The sequence below is a fragment of the Anthonomus grandis genome, chromosome 6, assembly GCF_022605725.1.
Source record: "Anthonomus grandis grandis chromosome 6, icAntGran1.3, whole genome shotgun sequence".
Taxonomy (NCBI): Eukaryota; Metazoa; Arthropoda; class Insecta; order Coleoptera; family Curculionidae; genus Anthonomus; species Anthonomus grandis.
In genome coordinates this window covers 34,427,784-34,443,929 of record NC_065551.1, presented here as the reverse complement: position 1 = coordinate 34,443,929, position 16,146 = coordinate 34,427,784, and the positions used below count along the sequence as shown (strand labels likewise).

General features: G+C 34.6%; 1 protein-coding gene across 1 annotated transcript; it reads left to right on the top strand.

The window, feature by feature from the left end:
* Window positions 1–228: 228 nt before the first annotated feature.
* LOC126738003 (transcription factor ATOH8) lies at window positions 229–12,842 on the top strand. Its single transcript, XM_050443156.1, has 2 exons — window positions 229–476; window positions 11,526–12,842. Exons 1-2 carry the CDS (start codon window positions 425–427, stop codon window positions 12,461–12,463), a joined length of 990 nt encoding a protein of 329 aa, XP_050299113.1. The 5' UTR covers window positions 229–424; the 3' UTR covers window positions 12,464–12,842.
* Window positions 12,843–16,146: the final 3,304 nt, after the last annotated feature.

The window sequence follows — 16,146 nt, the reverse complement described above, 5'->3', positions numbered from 1 at the left end:
AGGCGGAGGACTACTCTACTCCGTTGCACACTGTACTCGTACACCTGCCGACCCAACAAATTCCTTCCCAGCGGGTCCGCTGTTAACTCTCACACTTGTCCAGACAGCTGGCGCCAACATGATCGCGTCCCACCCCGGGCTCCGCTTCGCCCCCGGTCCGTGTGGGCCCCCCTGCCCCCACCCCTTTCAGTGCCTTTACAACAAAAACAATCATGTCAAACCCGGACTTCAGTCGGCACAGCAGTCGAGACCGATACGGACGTAGAGTGCGAGAGAGAGAGAGAGCGAAGAAAGAAGCGTTATAGTAGTAGTAGTTGACGAGAGAGAAGACGTGCTATTTGGTGCCACTTTTCTGTGATATATATATAAGTGTGTTTTGTGATGTGAAGTTGAAAAGAAGACTCTTTTTTGGAACGATTTATTAATGTTCAGTGATATGACGCATGGGAATAATACTAGGCTGAGCTTTCCTTCTGGTGAGTTTTTTTTGGAAACAGACCTACAAAAAATTAAGGATTTTGTTCATGACAGTTTAACAACGTTCCTTTGAAAAACGTTATATTTTCCTGTTTATTATTTACCACATGTTGGGCGCCAAAATGTTGCACTGTGATAAACCGCAATTTTAGTAAGACAAATCGCGATAATTACTACAATTCAATTTATTTATTAAATAGTTTAGATACAAAGGAAACATTTTTGAGACATTCAAGAACTATATAATTCTTATAAACCAACAACAGCGGACCTGGTCTCAAAAAGCTCTTTGAGGTGACCAATCTTAATGTAAAAAACCATGAAACAAATATAATAATTAAAACCTGTGAGAATCATTTAAATAATTTTATAATTTTTAATACGTTAAATAAATTCAAAATAGTCCAAAATAAATCATAAAAATAGAATAAACACCTTGTAAAACAACTGGGCGCTTGGGCGACTCCAAAGTAGAGATAGTGACGTGTAGACCTGAAATAATAAAAGTCCTGAGCATACTTATTCCCGTAAAATTAATTAATAAAAAAAATTAATCAAAACTCATTAATATGAATTAATATGTTTTAAACTTGCTCAGTGATTTTACTTTTACGATAACCATTTAATTCATGTTCACCAACATTTGACCACTTAACTTAAATATCCCAAAATTCATTATTTTTATCCGATTGTTAAATGTCCCAGTAACGACAACGTACTGATATTGAATGATATACAATCGTTCAATATGCCAAAACGTGAGCACTACATTACTCACAAACCGTAGCCAAAATGCTACCAAAAACATTATCATAAAACATGAGATTGAGACAGCAATCTTCGATCTAGACCACTTGACGATAACACACTTTGTACTGAGGGGTGCAATGGACACCAAAACGCGAGGGTCCTCTCCAAATACAAAGCCTTGTTAAATACAACGAGCTGTGCAATGGTCCCAGACCAGCTCAGTATCTTAACAAGAAACAGTAAACAATCGTCACAACAACACAAGCAAGACGAACAACAATCGGTCATTAAAATATTTCATTAATCACATTTTTAATTAAAAAGGTAAAATATCGGTGTAATCAATAAGATAGAAATAAGCATACTCTGTGATAACACTCACCCTTTGTTGTAGTAAAACACTACACCAAGCCAACACAGCTTATTTCACGTCGCAACACCCTTTATTGTTTTTATTAAATAACTTCACTCTTTAGTGACCAAAACTTAAATGAATTTTATAAACCAAATATTTATCTCAGACTCTTTTAGAGAAAAAAAATGAAAACTCCAAGTATCAGTCTTAAAATGTCTTTTTAATTATTCAGGTGACATGTTTCGCTAATGAAGCATCATCAGACCTACAATAAACAGAAAAACACTAAAACAAAATCAAATATTAAAAATTAGATAAAATTACCTTATAGCTAGATGACCTGCTAAGTACTGATAAATATAATTTAAATATGAGAATACACTCTTAAAAATAGGTGAATAAAAATTCAACAATTGTATAGATTTTACATACAATTTGATTCTGGAAATGGTACAGAATCAATTTGTGTAGAATTTCTCTATGCTATTGTGTTTAAACAACTGTGGTTCTATAATCAACAAATTGTGTATCAATTTGATTTATTTTATTGTATATGTAGTACACTATTTGTGTACTTAAATTCGACAATATTTTATATTTATTTAATATAATTGTTCAGTAAAAAAGCTAACTCTTAGTGTTTTTTTAACATGGTATGTACAGGAAAAAAACACAATTTGTGCATTTTAAATACACACGTTAGTGTAGGTTGTTTTAACAATATATTTTATTTTCTTTCATTTCAACTATTAAATTTTATTACAAATTGTGTATAATAATACTATATATTGTTTTATAAATTTAAATATAGTGTAGGTTACTTATTTTAGGTTTGTATATCAAATTATCATAAGAACTGGAGTTTTTTATTACAATGTTTTGTATTTGTATTCATAAAAATTTAAAAATAATCAATATATTTGTATAAAAAAAATAAACAAATTGTTTAAAAATTTTAAATACATTTTAGAGAATTTCGTCATAAATCTGTGTAATAATAAATTCTAGTGAGCCTGGGAAAAACAGGATAAAAAAAAGCTGTTTTTTTATTTAAACAATTTATTTAATTGTATGAAATATTTTCGAAAATTCCACCATTAATACATTAAAGCAATGTATTAAATCTTGTCTTCAATCGTTTTAAACCTAAGTTTTTTCCATAGATATTTTACACTGTCTCCTTTATAGCTCCATGTAAGTTTAGGGGATGTTGGTGGACACGATATATCTACAGGAGCCTTCCTTCCTATCCAATAAAAAAAAATCTTAATTATTTGTTTTAATAGTAATAGCCTAGGTAATTTTTAAGAAATTTTTAAAATTTAATTTTAAAAGGTTTTTAGTTTGTTGATAATAGTTTAATTAGCATAGTAACATATCCAAACTATGATTAAGTAGATACCATTTTGTAATACAAATTGAAATACAAATGCAATAAAGGTTACAAATTTAACCGACCTCTACATTAAAATTGGATAGGTACAAAGATAAAAAAAAATGTAAAAAAAGTAAGTATACCTACTTATCTATTCTACTGTAAAGTTATCAGTTATCACTGAAAAACTAAATAGGTACCAGCTACCTGTCTAAACATCAAAATATCCAGTAAATTCCAAAGTATACAATAAATGCACAAAAAACTCAAAATACACATTAAAACATATACAAAATGCCTGAGAATTTTTATACAGGACTGTGAGATATTATCTAACAATTGTATATTAAAATTAAACATTTTTTTTACACAACAAAATGTGAAAAAATCCATCGGGATTTTTCTGTGTGTACCCACATATTTTGTAATAAAAAATAATAACACGGCACAAAAATTCAACAAAACATATAAAAAGGGAAAAACGTGACAGGTGTAGGGTTAGAAACCCACGCTCTAAAGTCGATCTCGGTGAAACAACAGACCGTTAACCACTCGGCCAGCCCTGCCTATGAATATTAGAGTCAAAGCTATATATGCGTATCGTGAGCAGAAACAAACAGTATCGTGAAGTTAGATAAGATTATTAAAGATAAGTCCTGGTTCAAAGGTGAAAACATCATTAACGCATGTCAAATTTGGACTCTTTTTGGCTTTGGTGATTTCCATTTTCTCCAAGAGATCCAACTTTCTACTCTTAGGGCACTCGTGAACAATGGAAACATTTTCAGGGACGGAAAAACTATGACCCGTTGATAATAAATGGTTAGCAAATGCTGACTTAGTTTCTGTGGTGTCGGTGTCCCTGAACTTGTTAACGAGGCTTAGGTGTTCCTGTACCCTTGTGGGTACTCTCCTTCCTGATTGTCCTACATAAACGGCAGGGCAATCCTTACAATTAAGACAATATACACCCGATTTAGATAGAGGATCACTTTTATCCAACGTCTTTACTAGGTTCTTTCTTAGCGAGTTAGTCGTTTTGAAAGCTATGGAAAGGCTTAAAAAATTTTGCAAGTTGTTGAGAAATGCCGCCGAAATAACTAAGGCATCTAAAATTATTATTGTTGTTCGGTGGGTGGACGATGTGATAGGATAGTGTTTATATTTATTATAAAATTTGTAATATAATTTGTTCAAGCTGTGAAGTGAGAAATTATTGTTTACAGCAATTATTTTTATAATACTTTTTGAAAAGCGTCTTTGGACAGAGGTAATTGAAATAAACGGTAGAACATTGAATTAAAGGCTGCATATTTGTGTTGATAAGGGGAATTGGAATTAAATTGGATTATATTATCTGTTGCAGAAGGTTTGCGATATACTTCAAAAGAAATACTGTTATCATTTCGGTATAAAAGAAGATCTAAAAAGGGTAATTTTCTGTTTGTCTCTCTTTCCAGCGTAAAAGAGATTTGATTATGAAGGGAGTTAATAAATGACAAGAAATCTAATAAATCATTCTCGTCACCAACCCACAACACGCACAGATCGTCCACGTACCTCTTATAAGCTCTCAAAAAGCCCGCAAAACGACTTTTCATGATTTTCTCCGCCAAGTGACTCATGAAGTCCTCGCTCAAAAATGGTGAAAGACAAGAACCCATGGCGAGACCAGTTTTTTGCCTAAAGAATTGATCATTAAATTTGAAGAAATTTTGTTCCAAAACTAATGATAAAAGGTGGATAAGATTATCTACCACCAGTTTTGGCAAAGTGCTATTATCTCAACCAGTGTTAAACAATCTGACGAGGGTATGCTAGGGAACAAGTTCTTTACATCTAAGGAAAGCAAAATGGCGTTGTTTGGAACATCTATTTGCTTTAGATAATTAGCAAATTCAATTGAGTTTTTAATGGAGAATTCGTTCCGAAAACCAGTTACTTCTCTTAAAGTATTGTTAAGCCAAGAGGATAATTTATAGCAAGGAGAGTTTACGAAGGAAACTACTGGTCTTATCGGGTTTCCCTCCTTATGAATCTTAGGTAAGCCATAGAGCACAGGAGTACGTGGGTTCATAGGGTATAGGTTAGATTTAGTGGTGTTAAAGTATTCCAGAGTTATAAGACATCGATCTAGAGAATTCTTAAGTTTCGAGAAAAAACTAATCGTTGGATCCCTAGTAATAGCCACGAAGTCGTCAGTCGATAGAAATTTCGTCACTTTAGCCACATAGTCGAGTCTATTCATGACTACCAAACAAGAGCCTTTGTCTGCTCTGGAAATTAGAATTCAATTTTGTTCTTAACAGAATTAAGGTGTTGTTTGTTGTAATTATTAGGGACAGAGTTATGTCTCTCAGAGTTAAGAAAATTAATTATTTTTGATCGTAAAATGTTTTTGTTAGGAATATTAACAGACTGAATGATGTTCTCAGCCTCCACTGCCAGAACTTCTCTAGTGTTTCGATTTATTTGTTGCGAAAAATTAAATTTCAAATTTAAATTTAAGATATTTTCCTCCTCGGGGGTAAAAGAAACTTTAGATAAATTAAGAAAACGTTTGTGAAACAAGTTACTATTGCTCCCACTTCTGCTCTAAATAGTCAGGACTCTTTGGTCTTTATGAAATTCTCAAGTTGTACAATTTCTTACTAAGCCTACGGTATGTATTGGCACCAAAATCTTCTACATCTTCTCTCAATTTAGAATCCAAGACATTTTGAGACTGAGACTTGGAGTTTTCATTTTTTTCTCTATAAGTTACGTAGGTCTCTTTGAGATAATGGACGAGTTCTTTCAATCAGACTCTTTTATCGAAACCCATAAAAATAATTCCCGAAGGGAAACGCTAAGTTTTCGACTTCTTGGTCCTAAACCTGCGAACTCTATCTACGCTACTTTTAGTCAATATGTAAAACTCTTCCTGGCAGTTCTCAAAAATGTGGATTTTTTATTAATTTCTTAAATAATCTTAGAACAACAGAATAGCTCTGATTTCCTGGAAGAGATTGATTCATTCTTGTTTAGTAATTATCTTATTTGACCTCCGTTTACCATTTATATGAGAAAAAAATTTCTGGTGGAGTTACTGCTTGCTGTATACATACTTTCTAAGAACATATATTAAACGCACGTATGTATTTTGTATTATCTGAATGTGACTGCTAAAAAAGCCATATACAACACTATAAGGAGGACCAAAGACTCACATAATTTTTTTCTATAGTTTAAAATATGTCGATTATTTTTTAGGAAAAAATTGAGTTTTCTAAATAAAGTCTTACGAAATCTTAGCTCGCTGTCTAATATAACTTCAAGATTTTTGGCTAAGTGTAAACCGTATTTGGTTACTTACGGTACCGCTGAGCTAGCTTTAGTTTTGTAAATATCCTGGACCTCTTTTCGGTCAGACCGATAAATTTCATCTTAATGACTAAGAAAAATATTTCAATTCTTTAGAAAATAAACAGGGTCTTACACAAATATGTTTATTAACAATTATATAACGCAAATTTAATTTGATGCCGTAAACTGGATTTATATAAAACAAATGTATCAAAAAAATAAACAAGGGTTATAGGAAGAATACAAATTTCCCAAACAACATACAAGAATAATCTGTGTATACCGGCTTGTTATGTTTTTATATTTTACTTTAGATTTTTTCCCTTAAATGAAAAATGTAGAAAAAATTCAGAGGGATTAGGTAATCAAGTGTAATAAATAAGTGGGGTTTTTCAGCAGAAAACACCTGATTTTCCTGGTCCCTCAGGTGTTTGAGCTCATCTGGTGCAAGTTTGTTGAAAATTGTGTGTTGAGTTGGTATTTTTTTAGCATCACAATATTAGGCCGGATTTTTTCCTCCCTCCTGCTAGTAGACATTCTCATATGTTCCTTATAAGCCTTGACAATTTTCGAATTAATGTTTTCTTCAGGTGCCTCTGGAATCCCATACAAACAAACATTGTTTTGTTTATGGTACTGCTTACAGGCGCATATCTTACCTTGACTCGAGAAACGGATTTTTTTTAGATAGCGCCTGAATACACTGTTCCAATTCATCTGGCTATTTTCGTAATAATGCGGCCGACAGGAAAAATCATGTAGTTTGTCCTTAACTGAACTTAACGATAAATCAGTGACAAGTTTCCAGTTGTCACTGTTTGTCCCTAATATCTACATACTCCCGAAACACAGACAATTAAAGGAAAACGATGCCATTCTTATATATTACTGATGCCATAATTATGCGATAAAAATAATTGACTGGATGAAAATGGCTAAGTTTTCTTAAGTCATATCTGATGGATAAAGTCTCTTTTACTTACCTTAGGACAGCTTCTTTTTTCACTGCAATAATATTCAAAATATCACCAGTTTCTTGATGATCCCCAAGTATATTATTCGCTCTCTCTTACTAGTGTAAATATTGCAGTGTCCTTAATAAACCAAGATCTACATTGTGCCCTTTGGAAGGTGTAGACGTGATATATTAACAAATCCAAATTTTACTTAATGGAACCTTGCTAATTGTTGCAAAAACATGGGATTTTGAGTCTAATCTCATTTGCATATAGCTTAAAAATGTACCCTCCTAATGTGTGTAAAACCGCAACATTTACCCAGTATCTATACCATTTTTTAAAAATAAAATTTCGAGTACAGTTTATTGAGCCAGATTGACCAATAGGCCAAAACTAGGAAGCGTGAAAGACTAAAAAAAAACAACCTGTTCCACTAATTCTATATCATCATTTGCAATCTGTTGTTTACGTTTACGCCTTAAACGGTGCGGATAGCGATTTACCGACCATCAATGCTTAAGATGCCGAGAACCGTATTTGGTCCATACATTTCCAACGGATATGGTGACAGGTGTTAGGCGCTACATGCCACAAAATTAATATTTTAAACTCGCGTGTCCTCAAAAAGAGAATTTTATTGCCTAATGAACGCAATCAAACCGGGCTCAAGATGAGTATTTGACAGCTGTCAATGCTCTCATAGCAGTCATCTGTCATTATTTAGTTGGCCAAGTGTCATCTGTCAATTAAGTCATTTAATTTGTCGATAGCGTGTCATTTGCTAAGTTATTAATTGGACCAAGAAGAAAAGCAGAACTCACTGGAACCTGGGGATATAAAAATTAGTCGTAATAGTTCTGAGAGCTTTCTGGAAAACTTCTTGAGTTTTTTTAAAGAAGAAGAAGTTTGCTATTGTCATATGTCAACGTCATCTGTCACAGGCCGGGTTATCTGTCAAGATATCATTCATCATTCGCCGTGTTCGATTACTGCTCAATATTTTAAAACAATTTTAATTTGAGTAAACTAAACTTCATAATATATATTGAACATACTGTTGGTATGATTAGATTCTTAAATGTCATCTGTCAATGTCACCTGTCAATGCCCTCATAGCTGTTAAGTTCATCTGTCACAAAAAAACAAATATTTCCGCCTTTTATCTTTTACGTTGGCTTCAATTATGTTTTCAAATACTTGCAGTATCATAACTGTCAATAACGTCAAAATATTCCTGGCAACTAAAATCTTTCTGGACAAATCTGAATAAAAGAAGAACATTACAAGTGTCACATGTCAACGTCATCTGTTAGACGCTGTATTATCTGTCAAAACGTCATCAATCGTCGTGTTAAATTATTTCCTGATGTTTTAAAACAATTTTAATTTCAACAAACTTATTGGCGTGATGAGGTTCATAAATGTCATTTGACAACGTCCTCGTAACTTCATCTGTCACTATTTAGCTGGCTAAGTGTCATCAGTCAAGGAAGTGATTTCATCTGTCAAATATTTCATTTTTAAATTAAATTTATTAATTAATTGAAAAAAAAAGAACTCTCTAGGGCTACAGAAAATAGTTAGAATAGCTCAGAGACCGCGGGCCTTTCTGGATAAATTTGAACAAAAAAAGAAGAAGAAGAACATTGCAACTGTCGCGTGTCAACGTCATCTGTCAAACGCCGTGTTACCTTTCTAGATGTCATTCATTATTTGTCGTGTTCAATTATTTTCTGATATTTTAAAACGACATTAATTTAAAGAGAGGAGACTTCTTAAAATTCATCATTATTGGCGTGATCTGGTTCATAAATATCATCTGTCAACGTCACTTGTCGATGCTCTCGCAACTGTCAAAGTCATCTGTCAAGGAAGTTACATAAAAAAACGAGTTTTTTCGCATTTTATTTTTTACGTTAAATACCTGCATCATAACTGTCAACAAAGTCATTTACCGGTAGCGTGACATTTGAGAAAAATTTCATTTCCAACATGTTACCCATTGTTTGGATAAAGAAAAAATAAAACAAGTCGCTGGAACTTGGGGCTACATAAAATAGTCCTGGTAGCTAAGCCTTTCTGGAGAAATCTGAACAAAAGAAGAAGAAGAACATTGCTGCTGTCACATGTCAACGTCATCTGTCACAGGCCGGGTTATCTGTCAAGATATCATTCATCATTCGCCGTGTTCGATTTTTTCTCAATATTTTAAAACAATTTTAATTTGAGTAAACTAAACTTCATAATATACATTGAACATACTGTTGGTATGATTAGATTCTTAAATGTCATCTGTCAATGTCACCTGTCGATGCCCTCATAGCTGTCAAAAAAACAAATATTTCCGCCTTTTATCTTTTACGTTGGCTTCAATTATGTTTTCAAATACTTGCAGTATCATAACTGTCAATAACGTCAGAATATTCCTGGCAACTAAAATCTTTCTGGACAAATCTGAATAGAAGAAGAAGAACATTACAAGTGTCACATGTCAACGTCATCTGTCAGACGCCGTATTATCTGTCAAAACGTCATCAATCGTCGTGTTCAATTATTTCCTGATGTTTTAAAACAATTGTAATTTCAACAAACTTATTGGCGTTATGAGGTTCATAAATGTCATTTGACAACGTCCTCGTAGCTTCATCTGTCACTATTTAGCTGGCTAAGTGTCATCAGTTAAGGAAGTGATTTCATCTGTCAAATATTTCATTTTTAAATTAAATTTATTAATTAATTGAAAAAAAAAGAACTCTCTAGGGCTACAGAAAATAGTTAGAATAGCTCAGAGACCGCGGGCCTTTCTGGATAAATCTGAACAAAAAAAGAAGAAGAAGAAGAAGAACATTGCAACTGTCGCGTGTCAACGTCATCTGTCAAACGCCGTGTTATTATTCAACATGTCGTTCATTATTCGACGTGTTCAATTATTTCCTGATATTTTAAAACGACGTTAATTTAAAGAGAGGAGACTTCGTAAAAAACATCATTATTGGAGTGATCTGGTTCATAAATATCATCTGTCAACGTCACTTGTCGATGCTCTCGCAACTGTCAAAGTCATCTGTCAAGGAAGTTACATAAAAAAACGAGTTTTTTCGCATTTTATTTTTTACGTTAAATACCTGCTGTCATAACTGTCAACAAAGTCATTTACCAGTAGCATGACATTTGAGAAAAATTTCATTTCCAACATGTTACCCATTGTTTGGATAAAGATAAAATAAAACAAGTCGCTGGAACTTGGGGCTACATAAAATAGTCCTGGTAGCTAAGCCTTTCTGGAGAAATCTGAACAAAAGAAGAAGAAGAACATTGCTGCTGTCACATGTCAACGTCATCTGTCACAAACCGTTTTAACTTTCAAAATTTGACATTTGACATAGAAGTAATTGGTTTTCTGTGTTTACTTTTTAAATTTGGATGCCCTTCTTATATGAAAGGTTCTGATGGTGGTAGCACTTCCGGTAATGTTAATTTCGTTATTTTCAATGGGACACCCTGTTTTTTATTGAATATTCGGATTTTACATAAAATTCTATAAAAATTTGACGAGTCACATGTTCCACTTTGGAGCAAGATTTTTCGAGATATACCCAATCAAAGATTGTCACTTTTTTGACTTCCAAGATTTGTGAACCTATTTGACATATAATAAAAAGGTTTTTTTCTTGTCAATGTCTATATTTTAATTGGTAAGATACACTGTCAAATTTGACACTAGTCAAATGTCAATATAAATAACTTTGTCGACCTGGAATAAAAACTGCTCTATTTTTAGGACACTTTTTTATGCGTCCTAACTTAGCTAAGACTCCTGCTTCTTTATAAATGTCAGTTGTCAACGTCACAACTATCAAATGCCAACGTCATCTGTCATACACTGCGCCATTTTCTATTTAATTCGTCTGTCATTTTAAGTTATTTTTATATATATATATATAGCCACTGACATTCCGTAATAATCATCATTAGCGTAAAAAAATAGATTTGCATTTATCTGTTACGAGGTCCGCAAATTATAAATTAATTGCCCTATTACCACATTTAATGGTCAATAAACTATCGAACAACGTACTTTATGTCCGAATTGCCTAATTTTAATGATTTTAAAATTAGAGAAACACCTGTCGACAAGTGTCATTTGTCACAATCACTTGGCAACATGTCTGTCACTTTGACAGCCTACACACTCGTTGCAAACTTAACATAAAAAAAAAACTTAACTGCAAACTCTTGCTAAACCTCAACGTTTTCCTTACAGAATCCAACATGTCAATGTCGATCCACGAAGATACCGGATTTTGCTCGGGCGAGGACTACATGGAGCACGAACTCCACTCGCCCACAGACACCAGCGAGGACAGCGTCGAAGTGAAAGTTTCCACCATCAGCTACAACGGGAAAAAACGGAAACTGACCAACGCGCACGGGGAACAATCGCGTACGACGACGACGACGTTTTCCGGACCGTTAAAAAAGCGCATGTGCCAAAAAATGAAAGCGGAAGCGGACATCACGATCCAGTCGTCCACCCCGTTGGGAAAAACCCCCTTTCGTCCCTGGAGCCCTCCGAAAGTCCCCGAGGACAACCTCCCGAGGTTCGTCGTGCCTTCGCCACTACCGAAACCGTCTGCCGAATCGCGTCCGTTCGCTTACTTCCGTCCCCCGTCGCCTGTAGTAAACCAATCGGAGCCGGTGTCTTTAGTGATAAAACGTGAAAAGAACCTTGACGATGATGCGAGTGACGTGCGAGTGCCGGTACACCCGCAGATTACGAAACTGTCCGCGGCCGAGACCGAGCGCATGATCCTGAAAACGAACGAGCGGTTTCCCTCTTTAACGGCCGAGACCGCCCAAATAAAACAGAAGACGGAACAGAAACGGGAGCAGAGAAATTACAAGAACATGACGAGAGAGAGGAGGATCGAGGCGAACGCGCGAGAGAGAACGCGAGTGCACACCATATCGGCCGCGTTTGACACTTTAAGGAAAGCGGTACCGAGTTACTCGCACAATCAAAAACTGTCCAAGTTATCGGTGCTCAGGATCGCTTGTTCTTATATTATGACCTTGTCGAGTCTCGTGCAAGAGGAAGAGAGCGGAAGTGCGGAAGCGAACACTTCCGAATATGTGGATATGGTTTCAAAGACCATCCAGCGCGAAGGGAAACTAAGAAAGAAAAAAGATGACAACGATTAGGTTCGTGCTGACGTCACCGGTTCAAACAAATGACGATATGTTCCTATAATGTACGTTTAAGGTCCAAAACAGTAGATTTAGGTTAAGAGAGAGTTTTTCGTGATAAACATGGTGTCTTTGAAAGTCTTATAAGCGACAATATGTAGAAAAGTTTCCTTTTTTTTTAATTGTATGTGTTATAACTGTAAACGATGGTAGTTCTTGTAAATAGCTATTTATAGACTGCGTTATTATTTTTTCAAATCAAGACTGTCTTGAGGAGCAAATAGTCATGACTCATGAATAAAAAGTACAAAAAAAATCATGCTTTTTGGTCTGTAAGGTTAATTGTTATTGTTAATTATTGTGATGATAAATAAATGAGATTTTATTCCCTTAATATCGACTTTTATTTGCCTTAGCTCTTGCAAAGAACCTTATTAAAGATACACACTCTGTTGCCAATGAGTAATATTAGCCTTCAACATCTTTGGAGTATCCTGGGTTCGATTTCTACCTACGACAGTTAGACTATTTTTTTTTTAAGTAAAGATGATGTGTTGTAGTACACTTTCTATGAGTGTACTACAACTGGAGTAATTCTGGATCATAGTATATTTTTAATGACAGTTGACATTGATGACATTAAGTTGTCAGTTGCAAAAAAAAACAAACAATTCTAATTCAAAGTGTAAATTGAGCCTAATTCTTTATTGAAATTTAGCAAGTGACATTATAGATAAGTCACTGAAATCCAGGGTGTCCTAAGGAATAATTGCCAAGTTAAACAAAACACGCCCGATAATACGCGAGATGCAATTTACGTTGCGTTGAATGACGGTAAATGCAGCCTAATTTATTATTGACATCAATGTAAATAATCAACAAATGTCATTGTTGATTATTGGTCACACCAGCAATCCAACGTGACCCAGGATGAATAAATATTGAAAAATTACGAATGGCAACGGTTTTTTCTCAGTGCAAATTGCGAATATAGGGACATACTTAAGGGTGCGTTTATACCTCTGAAACATTCTTAGTGCCTTTTTTATTGACACTTGACATTGATGATCTTGACATTGATGATGTTGGCAACAATGATTTTTTTCGGTTCTATTCTTCATCGCGCTGTTGCCAAAGTGATTCAAAGACGTTCGATGGTGCTTAAGACATAATTTACGTTCCCTGATGACGCCTTTGGAATTCTATTTGCAAATAAGGGGGCAATTATTACACTGTTTTATTGACAGTTGACATTCATGACACTTGATGCCCAAACAAATTGAGCCAGTATGTCGAAAAAGTGAAAACGTAGCCTAATTAATTATTGACATTTAGCAAGTGACATTGTTGACAAGTCACTGAAATCCAGGGTGACCCACTGACCCTGGATATAAATAAAAAATGTGTACGATTGGCAATCCTGTCTTTTTTGGGTTGTATTCTTCATGACACTGTTGCTCAACGGTGCGTTTTTTGTCCAATTACGTGACGTGATGACGCGCCTTTAAAAATCCATTTGCAAATATAGGAACGTACTTATAGGTGCATTTATTTGTTTAGTGGAACAAGTCAGCGCGTTATTTTTTATTGACAGTTGACATTGATGATGTTTGCTGCCCAATCAAATTGAGCCAGTACGTCGAAATTCGTAAACAAACAATTCAAATCGAACTCTAATGTAGCCTAATTTATTATTGACATTTACAGATGACATTATTGACAAGTCCAGGGTGACCTAGGGAATAAATAAAAAAATTTACGATTGGCAACACTACTTTTTTTCAGTTCCACTGTTGCCAAGTTAAACAAAAGGCGCCCGATAGATAATACGCGAGATGCAATTTACGTTGTGTTAAATCACAGTAAATGCAGCCTAATTTAGTATTGATACTTAGCAAATGTCATTTTTGATTGTTGGTCACACCAGCAATCCAGCGTGACCCAGGATGAATAAATATTAAAAAATTACGAATTGCAACGGTTTTTTTCTCAGTGCAAATTGCGAGTATAGGAACATACTTAAGGGTGCGTTTATACCTCTGAAACATTTTTAGTGCCTTCTTTTATTGACAGTTGACATTGGTGATCTTTGATGCCCAACCAAATTTATACCTCTGAAACATTTTTAGTGCCTTCTTTTATTGACAGTTGACATTGGTGATCTTTGATGCCCAACCAAATTGCGCCCCGTACGTCGAAAATCGCAAACAATTCTAATTCAAAAGCTAAATGTAGCTTAATTTACTAGAAATGACCTTTGAAACACATAAAAAATCTTACGGTTGGCAACGCTGTTTTTTTTCGGTTCTGTTCTTCATCACGCTGTTGCCAAAGTAAATAAAAGACGCTCGATGGTGCTTAAGACATAATTTACGTTCCCTGATGACGCCTTTGGAATTCTATTTGCAAATAAGGGAGCAATTATTACACTGTTTTATTGACAGTTGACATTCATGACATTTGATGCCCAAACAAATTGGGCCAGTATGTCAAAAAAATGAAAATGTAGCCTAATTCCTTATTAAAATTTAGCAAGTGACATTATTGATAAGTCACTGAAATCCAGGGTGACCCACTGACCCTAGATATAAATAAAAAATGTGTACGATTGGCAATCCTGTCTTTTTTGGGTTGTATTCTTCATGACGCTGTTGCTCAACGGTGCGTTTTTTGTCCAATTACGTGACGTGATGACGCGCCTTTAAAAATCCATTTGCAAATACAGAACCGTACTTAAAAGTGCATTTATTTGTTTAGTGGAACAAGTCAGCGCGTTATTTTTTATTGACAGTTGACATTGATGATGTTTGCTGCCCAATCAAATTGAGTCAGTACGTCGAAATTCGTAAACAAACAATTCAAATCGAAGTGTAAATGTAGCCTAATTTATTATTGACATTTACAAAATGACACTATTGACAAGTCCAGGATAACCTAAAGAATAAATAAAAAGATTTACGATTGGCAACACTACTTTTTTTCAGTTGTATTTTTTATTCCACTGTTGCCAAGTTAAACAAAAGGCACCCGATAATACGACCGTGAGATGCAATTTACGTTGCGTTAAATGACAGTAAATGCAGCCTAATTTATTATTGACACTTAACAAATGTCATTGTTGATTGTTGGTCACACCAGCAATCCAGCGTGACCCGGGATGAATAAATATTAAAAAATTACGAATTGTTTGGGTTGTATTCTTTATGACACTGTTGCTCAACGGTGCGCTTTTTGTTCATTTATGTGACGTGATGACGTGCCCTTAAAAATCCATTTGCAAATACAGAACCGTACTTAAAGGTGCATTTATTTTTGTGGAACAAGTTAGCGCGTTATTTTTTATTGACAGTTGACATTGATGATGTTTGCTGCCCAATCAAATTGAGCCAGTACGTCCAAATTCGTAAACAAACAATTCAAATCGAACTGTAAATGTAGCCTAATTTATTATTGACATTTACAGATGACATTATTGACAAGTCCAGGGTGACCTAGGGAATAAATAAAAAAATTTACGATTGGCAACACTACTTTTTTTCAGTTCCACTGTTGCCAAGTTAAACAAAAGGCGCCCGATAGATAATACGCGAGATGCAATTTACGTTGTGTTAAATCACAGTAAATGCAGCCTAATTTTGTATTGATACTTAGCAAATGTCATTTTTGATTGTTGGTCACACCAGCAATCCAGCGTGACC